General features: G+C 44.6%; 1 protein-coding gene across 3 annotated transcripts; it reads right to left on the reverse strand.

The window, feature by feature from the left end:
* Positions 1-5,969: 5,969 nt before the first annotated feature.
* Positions 5,970-18,698, reverse strand: PHB (prohibitin). Of its 3 annotated transcripts, none has more exons than XM_043962603.1 (7): positions 18,652-18,698; positions 16,568-16,693; positions 15,230-15,391; positions 11,682-11,824; positions 11,411-11,527; positions 9,047-9,142; positions 5,970-7,173 (listed from the first exon to the last, which is right to left on the reverse strand). In XM_043962603.1, exons 2-7 carry the CDS (start codon positions 16,653-16,655, stop codon positions 6,961-6,963), a joined length of 819 nt encoding a protein of 272 aa, XP_043818538.1. In that variant the 5' UTR covers positions 16,656-16,693; positions 18,652-18,698; the 3' UTR covers positions 5,970-6,960. The 3 variants fall into 3 exon arrangements, with proteins under 3 accessions (XP_043818538.1, XP_043818540.1, XP_043818539.1); XM_043962605.1 differs by having other exon boundaries at positions 18,585-18,660; XM_043962604.1 differs by having other exon boundaries at positions 18,544-18,658.
* Positions 18,699-19,150: the final 452 nt, after the last annotated feature.

Consider the following 19,150-nt stretch of genomic DNA (forward strand, 5'->3'; position numbering starts at 1 on the left):
TGTATAAGACATAAGGAAGTTCCGAGTACAGATAAGTGGGAAAACTAATGTTCTGAATGTATTATGCACTTTAAGAAGACCAAGCTTTTAAAAAACCTAAAAATGAGCTGTATATAATGGAAATTCATGATCTCATACACAGTCTTTTTTTTTTCTGTTCTCTTTGTATTTGGAAATGTTTATACTTGCTGGTGTTTGTCAAATTCATAATGATAAAAAATATTTAAAAATTTATTTTTAAAAGATAGAAGGAAGGGGCAGCTAGGTGGTGCAGTGGATAAAGCACCAGCCCTGGATTCAGGAGGACCTGAGTTCAAATCCAGCCTCAGACACTTGACACTTTCTAACTGTGTGACCCTGGGCGAGTCATGTAACCCTTATTGCCCAATAAAAAACAAACAAACAAACAAACAAGACAGAAGGAAGATAGGAATAAGGAAGCCACTTGTGAGAGATGGGGATTGGAATGGCCTGGTTGTGGTGGCTGTTTAGATAATGTAGAAAGCCATTGTGGATGCTTAAAGGGTCTAGTCAGAAAACAGGTATGACCTTAAGCAACAAACTTGTCTTCATCAGAGACTAAGACTTGTAGATTTACTTAATTTCCAGAGTTCATCCCTGATGCAGTGTCTATTTCCTTGACTGTGGCCTCTCCTGGATGTCAAAGAGGATTCCAAACAAGCAGGCCTTCCAGGATGATGCAAGAGGGGAGGAGAGTTGTCCTTGCCCCAGACCTTGAACTTGGTTATAGTTGAACTTGGGTGCCAGAAGACCTAGGTTTAAGTCTGGGCTTCTTAGCTGTGTGACTATTCCAATGACCTCACATAAATATAAAGCAGAGATAATAATGACCATTTTGTTCATCTACCTTACAAGTTTGTTGTTGTGAAGATTAAATATATTATAGCCAACCATACAGTGCTGTATAAACGGAAGGTGTTATTACTCTCCACCTGGTTCAGAAATGTGTGATTGTATGATAGGTAACATCAAGACAAGGATAAAATTTATTAATGCAGTTCTAGTGGGTGGCATAATTCCCTTTTCTCTATGAGTCAGGCTCCATAAATCCAACTTGAAAATTTGTACAAAACAGTGACCTAATAATGGAAGAAAAATCTGGTTATTTGACCAGAGAGAGAAGGACCTAGTCAAGTCCAGTGGGGATCCAGACCTAGGTCTGCAGTTTCAGGGAATTCTGGGTAGTGGAAAGATTTTTTTTTTTTAAGTCTTTAAGCCAGGAGACTCATAAGTCCTATTTCTAGCTCCTTTATGAAATAAGTCACTGTAGCTGTTCTGACTTAGGCTCCTCAGGTTCAAAATAGGCCAAGCTCTCTCCAGTAATTCTGTGTCCTCCTTTCCAGAAGTTCATCACTTTCCTTCCATGGCTCCCCAACTTGGGCTCTCCACTTTCCAATTCCTATACCGGCTTGGCCCAGACCTGCCATCTCCCTCTGATATTTTCCTTTTCTGTAAAACTCACTTTCCGGCTCCTGCCTGCCTCAGTCACCCACAACATCTAAGCCCAGGTTCCAACCACAATTCACTTTGCTCCCCAGACTTCTCCCCAGCTTCCACACCATGTGGTGCCCCTCTACCCCTTTCTAGTGCTTGGAACCATAAATAGAATAACTTGCTCCTGGAAAGGGTATATTGATCCTTGTGGCTCTTCTCACTATCTCTATAGCTTTTTATTTGTACAAAAACTTTTTTAAAAAACTTTTTTATTTTTTGCAGGGCAATGGGAGTTAAGTGACTTGCCCAGGGTCACACAGCTAGTAAGTGTCAAGTGCCTGAGGCTGGATTTGAACTCAGGTCTTCCTGAATCCAAGGCCAGTGCTTTATCCACTGCGCCACCTAGCTGCCCTCTATACAAAAACCTTTTAATTTAATGTAATCAAAATGATCCATTTTGCATTTCATAATATCCTCTATCTCTTGTATTGTCATAAATTGTTCTGTTCTCCATAGGTCTGAGAGGTAAACTATTCCTCCCTCTCCTAATTTACCTATGGTATCACCCTTTATGTCTAAATCCTGTACGCATTTTGACCTTATTTTGGTATTCAGTATAAGATGTTGGTCTACGCCTAGTTTCTGCCATACTTTCTTCCAGTTTTCCCAGCAGTTTTTGTCAAATACTGAGTTCCTATTCCAGAAGCTAAAGTCTTTGGGTTTGTCAAACAGTAGATTACTATAGTCATTTACTACTGTCTCCTATGGCTAACCTATTCCATTGATCCACCACTCTATTTCTTAGCCACTACCAAATAGTTTTGATGACTGCTGCTTTATAGTATAGCTTCAGATTTGGTACTGCTAGCCCACTTTCCTGTGCATTTTTTTTTCATTAGTTCCCTTGATATTCTTGACCTTTTGTTCTTCCAGATGAATTTTATTATTATTTTTTCTAGCTCTATGAAATAATTTTTAGGTAGTCTGATTGGTATGGCCTTGAATAAGTAAATTAATTTGGGTAGAATTGTCATTTTTATTATATTAGCTCAGCCTAGGGGCAGCTAGGTGGCGCAGTGGATAGAGCACTGGCCCTAGATTCAGGAGAACCTGAGTTCAAATCCAACCTCAGACACTTGACACTTAACTAGCTGTGTGACCCTGGGCAAGTCACTTAACCCCAATTGCCTCACCAAAACCAAAAAACAAAACCAAACATATTATCTCAGCCTATGCATGAGCAAGTGATCTTTTTCCAGTCATTTAGATCTGATTTGATTTGTGTGAAAAGTGTTTTGTATTTGTGTTAATGGAGTTCCTGGGTCTGTCTTGGCAGGTAGACTCCCAAGTGCTTCATATTGTCTATAATTACTTTAAATGGATTCTCTTTCTGTCTCTTGCTGCTGAGCATTGTTGGTCATGTATAGAAATGCTGATGATTTATGTGGATTTATTTTATATCCTGCAACTTTGCTAAAGCTGTTAATCGTTTCAAGTAGTTTTTTAGTTGATTCTCTACCTATAACTTTCTAAACAAAAATATTCCTCCCTGGGCACCCTCCCCCCATTTCTTGTCTCCCCCTATTAGAATGTAAACTCTTTGAGAGATAGTCATTGCTTTTGTATTTATATCCTTGGCCCTGAGTATAGTGCTTGGCACATAGTAGGAACTTAATAAATAAATGCCTCTCATTTATTCATTCATTCCTTTTTCTAGGAAGTCATGCTCCTCATGGACCTTATCTAATGTATCTCTCTCCTTTATCATGTTCTATATTCGTGTATTCTTGCTTGGGGGCTGTTTTTAAAGTGTTCTTTGGTTATTTCATATTTAGGTTGCTCTTCCTCAACTATACTGTAACCAGAGGTGGAACTAGGGAATTTTTTTTAACCTCGGGTAACTAGGACTTTTTTTTTAAATCTGGGGTAAAATAGTTGAGGGGGGTGGGGGAAAGCAGAATCATGCAGAGATAATGGAGGGAAGGGAGTAATGGAAGAGGGGGGCAGGTCATCTTCATTAATATGCACCCCTTCCAGCCTATGCCTTCTGGCCTCTCCTCTCCCTTTTCTCCCTTCCCCCTCCTATTCCACGAGGACTCAAGAACTGTGGTATGTTGGCATCTGAAGAAACAACTCCAGACCTCTCTTTCTAGTTATGATTCTAATTGTAATGCTTCTAAAGTCAAGAGCCATTTCTATGAACTAGTATCCTCTGGTCTTTATTCCTTTGACTATACTTGTGTGTTGCTTGTTTAAATGTTGACTGTTGTTGTTTACATATTTCTTGAAATTGGTAAGCTTAAAGTATTAGAATGGTCTTTGTTAAGTAGACATTTTTTGTCTTTGTTTTTTTTTTTTTTGGAGGGGCAATGAGGGTTAAGTGACTTGCCCAGGGTCACACAGCTAGTAACTGTCAAGTGTCTGAGGCTGGATTTGAACTCAGGTACTCCTGAATCCAAGGCCAGTGCTTTATCCACTGTATCACCTAGCTGCCCCTATTTTTTGTCTTAATGGTTTTTTAATTCCATTTGTATGCCATACCCTTCAACCCCCAACACCGGTCTTGCTTCAAACTTCTGTATCGAGTATATATGATGTCCTCTGTTGAGTGTGTCTAATCAAAGGTGAGGTAACAAATTAACTAAGCAGCAGGAAATGATCTCTTGGATAAAGGGGTTATCTTTTCCCATCCCTCATTCTGGGATCTAATGCCACCCTGGCAAGCTGACCTTGTCATGCAAATGCGGCAGCCAGACCAACAGAGCCCGCTCACCTGCCCCTTCTCTAACAATCAAGGCAGGGCCTGACTTTGACAGAAGTCCCAGGGAAACCAGAGATGATAAAAGCCCATTGTGGGAAGGCCAGAGGCTACAGGGGGGCTCAGGGGTAAGCAGGCAGTTAACAGCTCTTGAACATTTGTGAAAAGAATTACATAGGCCTCTGAGAGAGGAAGTCAAGTCCAAATGAGGCCCTGGGGCTGCCATTTGGATGTGCCTCTGCCATCTAAGGTGGGAAGGCTAACGGCAAAAGCAGCAGGAAACCCGACCTGCCCTGCCGCTGAAAGGATGGAGCTGGAGGCAGAAGGAACACAGAAGCCGAGAGCAGGGAAGGGGAAGGATGGGATGGAAAATAGAGGAGAAGGAAGGGAAAGGATGAGAAACAGAGCAGAGGGAAGGAAAAGGGGAAGGAACATCCTTCAGCTTTCCCACTGACACCTGGAGCATGAAACCCAATCACCCGCCCAAGGCAGGAAAAGTAACTGCTTTTAAAAAGGGCCTAGGGAGGGGAGAGGAGGCTCCCTGCAAAAGGGTGTCCAAAGCAATAAAAGGCAGGAAAGGAGGAGGGCCCGTGCTGGAAGTTGGTCTGGAAGTTATTTAGAAATATGCTCCCTTTCTGCTCAGCTCTTTAACATGCTTTGCAAGTTCAGGCACCTCATCATTCTCTGGCCCCACTGTTCTCACAAAAAAACCCAAAAAAGCAGGAGACACACGAAGCTCGAAGAAGGATAAATGACTCCGGGGGAGGTAGCAGGGAGGGAGGCTGGATGGGCAACCCAGGGGAGCATCAAATAGGATATGAGGCTTTTGCTCTGAGATTTGGGGTTCAGACAGGGGTCAAGATCAGAGGCACACACTGAAGAACTTTTGGGGAGGGGGAGCCAGATGGTGAGAGGAGGTCCATACAGAGCTGAGTTTTTGAGATACATTCAGAGTGGAACCTGGGATGACACCTCAGCCTCTAGTTCCAAACCTGTGTCTCAACCCCCAATCTCTCCAGCTGACAGCTGGCCCAAGTGCTCTGGGAGAGGATATGGGCAGTTCAGGTCAGAGACCAGCATACGGGGCCCTATTAATGACCCTCTCCTTGGAATTAAACTGGGAATGAAAATCAAAACACGCTCTACTTCCAGGCACATTTTCAGACTATTCATCCTCTCCAATTTCAATGCGGGTTCCCATCTTCTGCTCCTCAGAACAAACCCCACTGCTAGGTTAAATCCTTTTTTATGTTCATCAAAGTGAAGTAGAATCTGGAACAAACTCAATTGGCAATATCGCTCTCCCCATTCCCACCCTTACTAATCTTAATAAATTCCTCGTTCAGAATAAAACAATTTAGGGCTTATATGCTGTCAGGTTTCCCTTTCATTGTTCTCCTTTTGTGTATTAAGCATAGTTTATATTTCTATAGGTTGAGAGCTGGTGGGCACCTGCTTAATCTAAGAGTTGGGGGTATTGGTCCCCCCTACCAATGATGGGAAGTTATCTCATCCCCACCTAACTCTAACCCCAGTTCAATAGCTCATCTGCTGACAAACTTCATCTGACACCAGGGAGATTCATTTCAGGTTTGGGATATGCCTGAAACAGAAACACCAAGTTCTTTTTACTTAGTTCAAGACTTCTCTTCCAGCCCGAAAAGCAAAGCCATGCAGCCCAAACCTGCCAGAAAGCTTTGTTCCAATCCCAGGACTCTAGCAAACAATACACACACACACACACATACGGCCAAGATAGGGAATTTGGGTGTCATTTATTGAAGGCAGGTTACACAATTTGTTCTCTCCCCCACAGCTGTTCCCATTCCCTCCACAATAAGAGACAAATAGCTGTTGAGAAGGGCAGCGTCTCTGAATAGAAGAGCCAGAACTCAGGACTCACATCACTGGAGAGCATATTGAGTCAGCACTGAATGCAATTCCTCAGACTGAGAGTTCTCTCCTGAACATTTTGAAAGGGGCTGAGAATGGGGGGGGGGGGGAAGCTTCCAGGTGGATCCCCATCTTACTCCAGGACCCTCCCCCCAAAACCATTCCATCCTTAGAACACCTTGGGGTAGAGGAGAAAGAAAAGAGATTTCCCCTATACTCCAGCAGGGCCAGCTCTCAGTCAGTACCAATCCTCTACACATCTGCTTCCATTAGTCCCATATAGTTCATGATCAGTCTCATGGCAACAGTTCATGATCAGTCTCATGGCAACAGAAGGCCCGTTTCCTTCCTGAGCCTCCACGGCACCTCCTGGTGTCTATAAACAAAATGCTGGAATTGAGGGCTACCTTCTCTCTAACCATAGCCAATAGCTAACTACAGCTCTGGGGGCCACCCTTTTCTTATCTTCTCTGGTCAAACGGCAGGAAGCTCCGGGCTGCATCAGTTCATTAAAGCTGCCCACTTGCACATCTCTTTCTGCCCTTCTTCCTTTGACCTGTTCCCAGAAGCACTATGGTTGTGCTTCTCCAGAGGGTTGAGGGCAGTGTTACCCCAGCCACTTGTTCAAGACAGACAGCAGTTCTTACTTAAGATTGGGGTGAACAGGAGAGATGTAAAGAATGAAAGAGCTTAATCTCATGGAGAAATTAAAGATCCCAAAATGACTTTAATTTTATTTCCTTTGCTATAGCCAAATCATTAAATCTCACAGTGATTTTGGGTAGGGAAGGGGGCAGGGAAAGGCTGTGGATTAGATCATGGCTGAGTGGGGTAGGTCAGTGGGGCTACAGGCCTCACTGGGGAAGCTGGAGGAGCACTGACTGTCCAGCAGGCAGGTAGGTGATGTTCCGAGAGCGGGAAAGCTGGTATGCGATGTCTTCTGCGGCCTCCAGCTTACGAAGCTCTATCAGGCCATCTCCTGCGGTGGCCAGTGAATTGGCTATCAGCTCGGCCGCTTTGGAGTCACCTTCTGCTGAGATGATGGCTGCTTTCTTCTGTTGCTCAGCCTAAAAGAGTTGGGGAGAGAGCCCAGAGTAAAGAGGAAACTAACCATCAATGAATCCTACTAAGGAAAAGCTCCACTTTTACCTGCACTTGTTGCCAGAGGGGCTCGATGTTCCCAATGTGTTACCTCAGCTTTTCTTCCCTCAAGAGCCTATGTCCTCTAGGAAGTTTTCTTGTCTCAACTCAATTCATTTTTCAACACAATTCAACCCTTCTCATCCCTCCATTCCCTGCACTTAGCCATTTATTGTAGAGACAGATTTCTGCTGGCTTAATTTTATTTCTTTGACAGCCAACATCTCCCTGCTCTGAGCCGGATGAAGCCATGGACAAAGAGGGCAGAAGAAAGAACAGACATAAGGAGTCCCAGGCTCCATCCTCCCTGCAACTCTCTTTCCTTTTGTTTTTTGGTGAGGCAGTTGGGGTTAAGTGACTTGCCTAGGGTCACACAGCTAGTACTTGTTAAGTGTCTGAGGCTGGATTTGAACTCAGGTCCTCCTGAATCCAGGGCCAATGCTCTATCCATTGTGCCACCTAGCTGCCCCCTCCCTGCAACTCTCAATCCCTAAATAAAGCAGAATGCCCATCACATCCAACACTTTTTTTTGGGGGGGGGGAGGGCAGGGCAATTGGGGTGACTTGCCCAGGGTCACACAGCTAGTAAGTGTTAAGTGTCTGAGGCCGGATTTGAACTCAGGTCCTCCTGAATCCAGGGCAGGTGCTTTATCCACTGCACCACCTAGCTGCCCCTGTCATCCAGCATCTTCAAGAAAGGAATTTGGCTTTTGTGTCTCCCTACAGAGGATATTAAGGACTAATACTGGAACTCTCTGGTGCCACACAGGTTCATTCGGAGTAATCTAATCCCTGCCCACAGATCCTGAGTCCAATTAAGTCCCAGACAGAGTAGCTTTTGGTTCTTTCCCTACTAAAGCCAACACAATATAGCCCTATGATAATTATAAAGGCAAAATGAAGAGAAGACAATAAACTATGTTTTAGGAGGATTTAAAGAAGGTATACTTAGGGACATCTATGCATGGTACCAATTCTGCACCAAAATCTTATTTGTTTGTTTTGAGGGGGGCGGGTGCAGGGCAATGAGCATTAAGTGACTTGCCCAGGGTCATACAGCCAGCATGTGTTAAGTGTCTGAGGCCGGACCTGAACTCAGGTCCTTCCAAATCCAGGTGTTCTATCCACTGGGCCACCTAGCTGCCCCAAAAATATTTTTTAAAAGGGATTAAGAAAGCACTAGGCTAAGGATGACATATAAAACCATTTACAGTTTCAACTAGTTCTCTGGTCTAGGAGAGAATGGTTAGGTCTAGTGATAAAATATAACTATTTTTCATATCAGAACAGGGCTTTGAGAAAATCTAGCTGAACTCAGAAATAACTCAACACTGGGCCTTTCCTATTTGTTTTCTGCTCTCAGGCTGTCCTGAGAGAAATTCCGTTAAGGTGGGTAGGTTGTGAAGTGTACAAGATACTATTGGGTTCAACTGGCTTCATCCATTAGGTTCTTTCTTCCACAGGATGTCCATGGAAGACTACATAATTGTGGTTCAAAATGATTTCTCAGAGAAGCTGAAAATAGTCTGGGAGAAACATTTTTATTTACAGTAGGGATTTTTTTTAATTTTAAGGATGCTCTTTCCCTTAGGACTGTAAATTCCAATGCCCCCATCATTCCCAGAGGACTATGGGATGGAATTGTTTGAGTCCTGTCTCTTCATTCTCCCTCTGCCCCCAAATTATCCCAGAAGAACATATGACAGGAGATAGATCCCCAGGCCACCCAGCAAACAGGGGAAGGAATGAAGGAGAAAGGGAAGAGAAAGCTAGGTTTCCGCCATCTGGTTGAACACTCACCTTTTCCACTACAAATCTGGCCCTCTCTGCTTCCTGCTGAGCCACCTGTTTGGCTTCTACTGCCTCCGTGAACTCCTTCCCAAAGGTCAGATGTGTCTGAGGGGAGAAAGGGAGCACAAGATGAGGAAGCATAATTGCTCACACAGCTTGGTCATGAGGCCCCCTCAGCCTCAGGGAGGAAGAGAGGTCAGGAATGGTTCCAGCAGCTGGAGGAGCCAGTGAGGCCAGGAACTTCCCTTCCTCCCCCGTACTCTGGTCCAAATGGTTTTCACTAAAGGTTCTATAGAAGTCCAGAAATATCCGACTTTGTATGGTTCTGTCACACCCAATATAGCAATTTCACACTGAAAACGACAGCTGGAGCCTTTCACAATAGCCTTTAAGCACCAGAAGAAACTGGCTCCAAACTTCCTTAGGGAGCTTATAGAATTCAGGCCCCCCACCTTTAGCTAGTTTTCTCCCAGGGTCCTTTGATTTCCCCTGCTTAAAGCTCCAAAGATGGCCAGATGGAAAAACCAAGTCTCTGAGAGGTTAGGACTTGGCCAGCTCAATGGCCCAGGAGGCCAATGCACCATCCTTATGGGTTATCCAGTCCCAGAGTTCTCCAAATCTTGTGGCCAATTCACTTGTCAGAAGCACCTCCACCACAGGATGAGAAGAGGAAGAGCTCAGATGAGGGCCCTTCTGGGAAAAGGTTTAAAGAAGAGGAAGGCAGGTAAAGCTACTTCTCTGAACAAGGCTTCCAGATTCCCATTATCTCTAGCCTTGTTCCCCTAGTACCATGGGTCATTGAATCAGCTGGCTGTAGTCAAACATGTCCTAACAAATCATAAGAATAGTGGGATCAGATCACAGGACTATTACTATAGGCCAGAGAGCTATAAATATGCTCACCTTTTTTTCTTTTTTAAATTAAGGAAGATAAAGTCTTGGTTTTTCTATCATATTCTGCTTGCCTGCCTGTGCTCTTCCTAATACAAAAGACCAAGGCTCCTCTTCCAAAAAAGAGCTCAGCATTACAAGCGGGTCCCACTTTGTAGCCTAATCCTAAGCACCCCCCGCCCCCCAACTGCAGCTGTTTGTCTGCTGGCTTAACTTCTAATCTTTCTTAGTTAGTTTTTGGGAGGAGGGGCACACATGCAGTACTGAGATATAAGCTACTGCAAAAATGAAAGGCCTTGGGTGTAAATGAAGTAGAATTAGTTTTCATACAAAGGGACTAGTTGAGGGTAATGTTTTCCCCACAAAACCATCCCATGCTTCTAAGATAAAGTTTCTTGTGGGCAGCCAACATTTTTCCACAGTATAATATGTGGTCAAAGCTTACCTAAATGCCGACTTCTTGGCTCTGTACTTTGTACATCCTCACACTCACAGGACGTTCTGTGCCATTAGCCAAAAGGCGGCAAACCCACACTTCACCAACAGGGGGAGCCCAGAGAGTCCTCTTTTGCATGTGTTCCAAGGTGAGGCTGCTGCCTCTTCGGGTTTTTAGGGGGAATGGATGGGGTGGGCGTTGAGGAAGAGAGGGTGACTGTTTGAACAGCTGCATAGGCTTGGGGGAAAACGGTGCCTTTGGCTAGCAACGTGCTGCAGAATGGAACAGGAAACACTCTCCCTCACCACCCTCCTGGACAAATTGCTCCAAATGACTTTTCCCAGTGTGTCCAGAAACACGAGCCCCTTTCCTCCCCTCCTTGATCTGAAATGCTATCACGCCTGTCTTGTTTTCGGTCTGCGCTATGACAGTCAGTGCCATATAAATACACAGGCTGTAGCATCTCAAGAGAATGGGTTATGCCCTGGAGATGTTCCCTGCCCCTCATATCAGGCTTTGGGGAAACAAACCAGTTATTTACACTGTATCAGCTTTCATCGGGGGCTTTCCGGAGCTCAACTGACAAGAGTGTCATACCAGAGGTGTTCTGGCCTTCCCAGGGGCCAGTCAGGGAGGTCTAAGCTGGGCAGAAATCATTAGAGCTTTGCCCAGGTTTTTTCCACCTTACTCTAGTTAGTTTCTTCCCATGTTAAACAGGGTTAAGAGACTTCCTGGGGGGTTGTGGGGAGAGCTCATATTTCTAGAAGGATGAGAGATTCAATGGCAAGGGAGAATCTGGGGAGGGCCAAGGGTTATAAGAAAAATGTGCATGGCAGAGGGCAGCCTTCTACGTTTTCAGACTTATGCAGAGGCGACTTACGCTTATAAAGGCCCCAAGACTGCTCCATACTGACAAGAAGCCTCAGCACTTTCAAGTCTAACATGAGTCTCAGTCACTGCTCTCAATACATCGCTGAGGAGTTAGTGAGATAGAAATTGCTAACAACTATAGGGACAATTAATTCATTTGTCTCCAAGAGTATTACCAAAGAAACATCATCTAGGATGAGCCCAAAGGTCGCTGCTCGCTCTGTGAGGTCATCGCTCACTTGCCTGGAGACTAGTTCTCTCTGGGTGATCAATTCTCCAGCATCAAATCGAGCCTGGCAAGAGAAGATTGGGAGAGAGGAGAGTAGTGAGGAAGTAGGAAAACAAACCAAGAAACCATACCCAGATCCCAATCAACCCAAAGCTAAATTTCTCCGCTTCCTGGCAATGTAAGATGTCTGGTTCGTCCACAGGTTGCTAATTACTTACTACCACTGACTTGAGGATCTCAGTGGTTATAGATGGCAGCACTCGCTCATCATAGTCCTCGCCAATGCTGGTGAAGATTCGGGGCAGCTGATTGGCAACGGGTCGGAAGAGAATGCGAAGAGTGATATTGACATTCTGTAAATCTGCATCGGGGAAGAAAAGGGGTGACCCAAGTTAGGTTTGGGAGTCACAGAAATTTCTCATGACCAGCTTCCCATCCCAAACCTGCCCCAACTAAGAAGCCAATTCACTTGGCTGTTTCTGAGTCAGGAAATCACCCTGAAGCACTCGATCGTGCTGATCACCCTTTCCTCCTTGATTCCCTCTCCTTTCAAGGTTTTCACGACACTACTGTCCTCCTTTGGTTCTCCTCCTACCTGTGGGTAGGATCATCATTAAAGTCTCACCCTTAGCTGTAGATGCATTTCATGATCTTGTCCTGGCTCTTGTCTATACCTTTTCTCAGTGACCTCATCAGGTTTGATTCTCATCTCTGTGCACATAACTCCCAGATCTCTATCTTTAGCCCTAGTCTCTCTCTTGAGACATCACCAATGGACAGGCAGAGATAAGCCTCCCCACATCTCTCATGGCACAAAGGGGTTTCTTGCCCAGCCCAGGGGTGCTAATTCTAATCCTCCATCAAAAAGTTTAAAACACACACATAAACACAGAGAGAGCTCATGTTTTCTTTGGAGACCAGTGTATTGGACTTTTACAACTAGAAGTCCCACAGGTATGTCAAACTTGTGTCTAAAACGAACCCCCTTCTTGCCCAAACTCATCTGTCTTCATAACTTCTACTATTCTTCCACTCACACAAGTCTGGAACTTAGGAGTCATTCTGGAATTTTGACTCTCCCTCATTTCACTTATCTTTTCAGTTGCCAAACCTTGCTGAGTCTATGTCCACAACAGCTTTTACACCTGTCCTCTCTCTCCATTCACAGGGCCACTGGCCTAGTTCAGGCCCGTATCACTTCTTGCCTGGATGATTTTGATAGTTTCTTAATTGGTCTCCTTGCCTCAGGAGTCTCGTCTCTTCAGTCCATCTTCCACCCAGATTCCAAATTGATATTCCTAAAGCCTGGGTCTGACTATGTCATTCCTTATTCAAAACTCTATAGTCTCTACTTTCCCAAGAATAAAACTCTTGGAAGGCATTTAAATTTAAAGCTTTTCCAGCTCTAGTCTACTTTTTTAGGTTTATTACACATTAGTCCATTCATGCCCTCTATATTTCAACCAAAATGGCCTCTGTTCCTTATACACTACCTTCTACCTTTTGTTTCCATGCCTTTGCACACTGTTCCCCATTCATGGGATAAATGCCCTCCTCACTTCCACCTTTTAGAATTCCTGAGATCTCTTTAAAGTCTAGTTCAAGGCTCCTTGCATCTGTGGTTCATAGACTTTGTGAGAGTGTGTGTGTGTGTGTGTGTGTGTGTGTGTGTGTGAGTGAGATGACTGAGGTGAAGCAACCTACCCAAGGTCACATGGTAGTAAGCAAAAGCATAAAGATTTGAATTCAGGTTCTTTAGATCCAAATCCAATACTTTCCCCTGTAAATGGGGGAGTGAAGGACTAGATGACTCTCTGAAGTCCTTCCATGCGACTATAAACTAATAGAAGGCAGGGATAGAGCCTACATAGTTGTTGTGTATATGTGCAAAATGGGATGACAAATGGGATGTGTCAAGTGGGACAGATATACCCACACATGCATGCTCACAGAACCTAACAGGGCACCTGCCCCTATGCAATTAGGCAATTAAAGGTTTCTCCAAGGAGGATGGGTAACTTTTCCTTTTATCCTAAGCTAGGTACTGAGAAGAAACCCAATATGAAGAGAGATGGATGATGTCATAACTTAGAAGCACAGACAGTCCTTTGGAACCCTGGGAGTACAACCCACTTTTCCCCAAGGCCAGGAAAATTTCCTCACATATATCCCATTTGTCATTACTTTACTCCATGGAGGTCACACCAACAAACAGCATTTTACCTTTATATAGTGCTTTGGAGATTGCAAAGCACTTTCCACACATATTCTAGGTTAGTCTTCAAGACATCTCTGAGAGGAGACATTTCTACTTTATAGATGGGAAAACTGAGGCAGACAGTTATTAAATAGAAGAGCTGAGACTCAAACCTAAGTCTGACTCCAAGCCTGGCATTCTTCCTACAACACTGTTTCCTGAAGTCCACAATGATGGATATTCACTTTTGTTTGAAAGTAAACCTTTCAGCAATGTGTTGGCTTTTATAAAGCCCCCTTCACTCCCCCACCCAATATTGTTAGTCAATGATACAGACTGGCCTCACTGTTTGGTAGTCCTACATCCCACCCTGGTAAGTTAGGGGTAGAAGAGGTGATTCTGAAGAAACAGGAAAACCAAAAGCAACCTCTGTCTTCCAAGGACCTTCCAGCTTAGCTGGAAATGAAAAGCCATCTAAGAATAAAGTAGCACAGCCTTAAATGCATATAAGGTGGGGAGTTCAGAGTTAGGTTTTCCAGTTCAAATTCCAGGGAGCCCACCCCAGCCAACCTTTCATCTCTTCTCTTGGCATAGGATAAATGGACACCCAAACACAAGTGCCTCCTTGCGCCTGGCCAAGCTTTACTAAGTAGTTTAAAAAACATCTAATCATCCAAGGTGGATCAAAAAGAGCACTGTGCTGTTTTATGTATCAGCTTCAATATGGTAAAGCAATAATTAATTGCAGCAATACGGTTATTCACATACAAAGACAGTGATCAACCAACCCCAAGTAAGGCATGGATTAGGTGGGACAGTGAGGAGCAGAAGGGGAAAGAGAACATGGCGTGGGTAGAAGTGTTACATTTTAAGTCTTCATAAGTATACGAACATTCAACTATGCTTCTATCTACAGATTAGATATTGTTTGTCACCATGTCCACACCTAAAAGGTCGGAAGGTCCTATCAAAGGGTTGCGCTCTGTACAGTATTCAAAACTCCAAAGTTACTCTTATCTTCACACCACAATTAGGTATTGGAATAGGACTTCAGCACACATATATCATGTATCTCTTAGCTATGTATGCAATAGCTTACCTTCTCCTATTCCCTCAATTATACTGTAGTAGAAACTCACAGAAAAAAGTTTTCCTCAGTTACCCGGGAGGCTTCTATTGTAAGGGGGACTGGTTTCCTTCTCCTTCTGGATTTTGCTAGCGTCTAAGCAGCAGTTGAGTAATTTTTCAGTCATTTCTGACTCTTTTTGACCCCAATTGGGGTTTTCTTCACAAAAATACTGCTGTAGTTTGCCATTTCCTTTTCCACCTCATTTTACAGATGAGGAAACTGAGGCAAACAACTTTAAGTGACTTGCCCAGGGTCACACAACTATTAAGTGCCTGAGGCCAGATTTGAACTCAGGCAGTTAAGTCTTCCTCATTCCTGGCCTGGCTCTCCACTACGCCACCTAGCTGCCCCCATCCAGCACAGCAAATGCTAAACACATTTTTGGGATCAACTAACTATATACAGCTATCTTTCCATAGAGACCCATAAAGAATACTCACCCTTGCTACCAGTGATTACTGGGACATTACGTGGCCGGGAACGGCAGTCAAAAATAATTGGTTTCTGTACCCATGGGATGAGAAAATGAGTCCCTTCTCCTACAACAATGTCTTGGACTCCACGGAACCTATCAAAGATGACAGCTCTGTGGCCAGCATCCACTAGAAAGGAGAAAGGAAAAGAACAAGTCAGGAAAATGAACTTACTGATAAATCCTTTCCCACATCTAACAGGATGACTTGGTGCTTTATGTTCATTTAGCAAGCCTTCATTCTTTTGGTTCCTCTTCCTGAACTTCTATGTCCCTAAAGGATTCTAAATAGTTACATAAGCAAATAATCATTTCCTATCACGCAGGCTTCCCCAAAGACTTAGGTAATAGGATCTGTTCCCTTGCATCATTTCTCCTTGGAAAATGAAATTGCTGATTTTTTGATTAACCATCCTCTCCCTTGGTCCCTTGAGCATGTTTCCAGGAACACACAGTCCACATTAAAAAAAAAAAAAAGTCTCCACCTGGGTCACCCTCCCCTCCTCCCCCATATGCCACACATTGAACTTAAATGCTTTTCAGGTGCAGCATCAGTTCGAGCAGCACTCATGATGGCAAGTCTGACCATGAGAGCCAGCACATCTAATTTTCCTATGCCTTTGCTTCTCTCAAAGCCTTACTGAGAGAGGGTAACATTTCCATGCTTGCTCATTCAAAGACCATGTCACAAGTGAGTACTGTCATCCATGTGTATAGGTGTGGCTACTGGAGCACAAGAAAAAATGTCCAAGGCCCCTGGAAGTTGCCTTCTAATACTCTTGGAAACCACAGGTGTTTGCCTCTCTACATCTTCAGCCTCTTCTTCGCCATGAAGAACTTCCCTCATTCCTACAGCTGCAGGCCCAGAAGGTTGCTTTTCTGCTGCTTCCTGGCTGTGCACTTAGCATGTGCTATTTTAGCTCCAGAGAAGCAGCTGTGGGATGTGACAGCCCCCCCCCCCCCACTACATGGGGCACCTATGGAGGCAATTCCACCCAAGGTAGAAGGGATGTGATTTCTAGTTATGTAATTAAATGCTTTTAACTCCTTCTCAAGATCACGGTTTTAATGATTCAGCACTTGTAAACAAGGAGTGGGAAGAACAAAAATCTAAAAAGTTGTCCAAGGTCTTTTCAAACAGCAGCAAACACCAACATGATAGTGGGTATGCATAACATGGAAAGGGCTGGGCTGGTCAGTCTCACCACACAGCCACTTTCATAAACAGTGATCACTACCAGGATGTTCCACTGGACAATAGGAGCCCTTAGCAGGAGTCAGGAAATTGTCCTCCCCAGCACCTCACCATTATATAAGGCAGAGTTGACAACTCCTCCTACAACAGCTAAGCCCAGGCCAAACTTGCCAACAGCTTCAAACAGTTTAGCAGCCATGTCTCCTCCAGATGCTCTTGGTCTTCTGCCTCTCACACCTGGAGAGAGAAAACAAAAGGCTAGCCTGGCCCATCCATTCCCTTTGAGAACTCATTCTGCAGTGAAAACCACTGAGTTCATTTTCTAATCAGGATGAGTTCTATTTTCTTTAGAATTCTGACCATCCTTAACCTAGCAGGTAATTAATACCCAAGACAGATTTGAGTTCAATAAGTTATGGCTCCCTGTGTTCATCTTCTGTTTTTTTGTTTGTTTGTTTGTTTTTAGTGAGGCAATTGGGGTTAAGTGACTTGCCCAGGGTCACAAGCTAGTAAGTGTTAAGTGTCTGAGGCCGGATTTGAACTCAGGTACTCCTGACTCCAGGGCTGGTGCTCTATCCACTGCGCCATCTAGCTGCCCCTTCATCTTGTTATAAGCACTTGATGACAGAGGTGGCGACTGGGAGTGGTTTGGGAAAGGTAGTTCACTATGTAGGGCATGCTACTCCTAAGACCCAAGTCATGGGCCTGGTCTCCTACACCATTTAACTTCACAGTCAAAGCTCCTTCCCCCTTGACAAATCAAAAAACAGCTTCTGGTGGTCACAGTGGGGATGAGGTGAGAATATGGGGAGTTCATAAAAAACCATTCCGATATGAAGGAAGGAGGAAGGAAAGACTGAAGTTAGGAAAACCAATGTACAATGCAATGCAGCTTGTAGGTCTTAACACCCATCTTCCTCTATGGAGAATGTCATATGATTAGAGGAAAGAAAGCTACATTGGACAGAAAAGTCCTCTGGATGGAAGACAGTATGACAGTGGAGCAGGAGAGAAGTGATAAGTAAGGATAGATTCTTGGAAAGCTAGGAAGGTTTCTCAGAGATCAGAAAAAATTTAACTAGACCTCAGAAACCAGTAATCTCACTTAACTGTAGAGACAGTCTCACTTATTTTTTTCTACCCTCAATACTACACTACTTCCTCTCCCCAGCATATCATCGGTTAAGATCACAGGTTTTCTAACTATAGGACATGGACTCTTTTCGAAATCTGATAAATAACGCCTTATGGATCTTGCCTCAGAATGTTCATTACCTACATTCATAATTGAAGGAAATGCTAAATTTCACTTTGAAATCAGTGAAAATAAACATGTAATTTTTTTCTCATCCAAGTTTACAGCCCCTGTGAAAGCTATCCTTGGACCTCAAGTTTAAGAACCCCTGGTGTAGTGTGAGAAAACTAGCAAAGCTGGTCAGATACCTACTCTGCAACTTAAGGCCTTAGAGTTGCCTGGAGCACTAGGGAGTTAGGTGACTGGCCCAGGGACACAGGCCAGCATGTATCAGAGACAGAACTTAAAAGGGGTCTTCCTGGCTAGGTCTTTCTATCCACTCTGCATCTGTATAGCTAAGAAATGCCTCGAAGGCCAAAACATTCAAACTCCTCATTTACAGATAAGGAAACTGAGGACCAAAGGATTCAAGCTGTGCCTAGATTTGTCAAATTCTAGTCTTTTCACTAATGCTAGACCATCGCCCCATAAACTTTATTTGCTTCCTCAGAGTCCCCTTCCACTCCCATAGCTCTACCATTTCCCCTATTATCACACTAAATTCCACCTTCCCCCTCCAGTCTCCTCCATTCTTTTTTCCTCCCCCTCCATTCTTTCCCTCCCTCACCTTCCCCCTCCATTTTTTCCCTCCCTCACCTTCCCCCTCCATTCTTTTCCTCCCTCACCTTCCCCCTCCATTCTTTCCCTCCCTCGGCCTCCCCCATTCTTTCCCTCCCTCAGCCTCCCTCTCCATTCTTTTTCTTTCTCTCCCCCTGTTCCTCCTCTCCCTCAGCCTCCTCACACTTTCTCTCATTCTCTCAGCCCCTTCACTCTCCTCCCCTTCCTCAACTACCTCCTCCTTTCCTCGGCCCCCTCCCACTCTCCTCAGTATACCACGGGAGCACGCGGGAGCGGGGGGCGGCGCGGAGCTTAACCAGAAGGGCCCAAACCCTTAGCTCACCAGACAGCACTCTGACCTCCACATGAATTCCCCAACTTACTGCGCCTGCGTCGGGTCCCGCCTTCCCTTCACCGCCCCCTTCCTGAAGGACCTTTCTTCCTATTGGTTGACAGGGACGTGGCGTCTTCTGGGACTGGTGGTTCAAGATTGGGTCTTGAGCCTCTACTCTTCTACCGAGAAGGAACTACGACTCCCGAAATGCATCGCTGCCTTTTAACCTGTGAAGAAAATACTGTCCCATTGGTTTGGACTGTACGAAGTTGGGCCCAAAGGCTGCTGGGCTTGTAGTTCACCTGGGCTGACTACACGTGCCACCGGAATCGTCTACTACGCCCTTGCGTCTGGGGAGCCGTGTGGTTTAGGGCTGTTTTTGGTTGGTACCTGGTCTGCCGTTTGAGGGAAGGGTAAAGGGTAAAGGGAATGCAGCTGGTGACTTAGAGGACGACGCAATGGAGACATGACTTAGGAGACTGAAAAAGAGAAAGGGCACCGAGTGCTC

The sequence above is a fragment of the Dromiciops gliroides genome, chromosome 4 (genome assembly GCF_019393635.1).
Source record: "Dromiciops gliroides isolate mDroGli1 chromosome 4, mDroGli1.pri, whole genome shotgun sequence".
Lineage (NCBI taxonomy): Eukaryota > Metazoa > Chordata > Mammalia > Microbiotheria > Microbiotheriidae > Dromiciops > Dromiciops gliroides.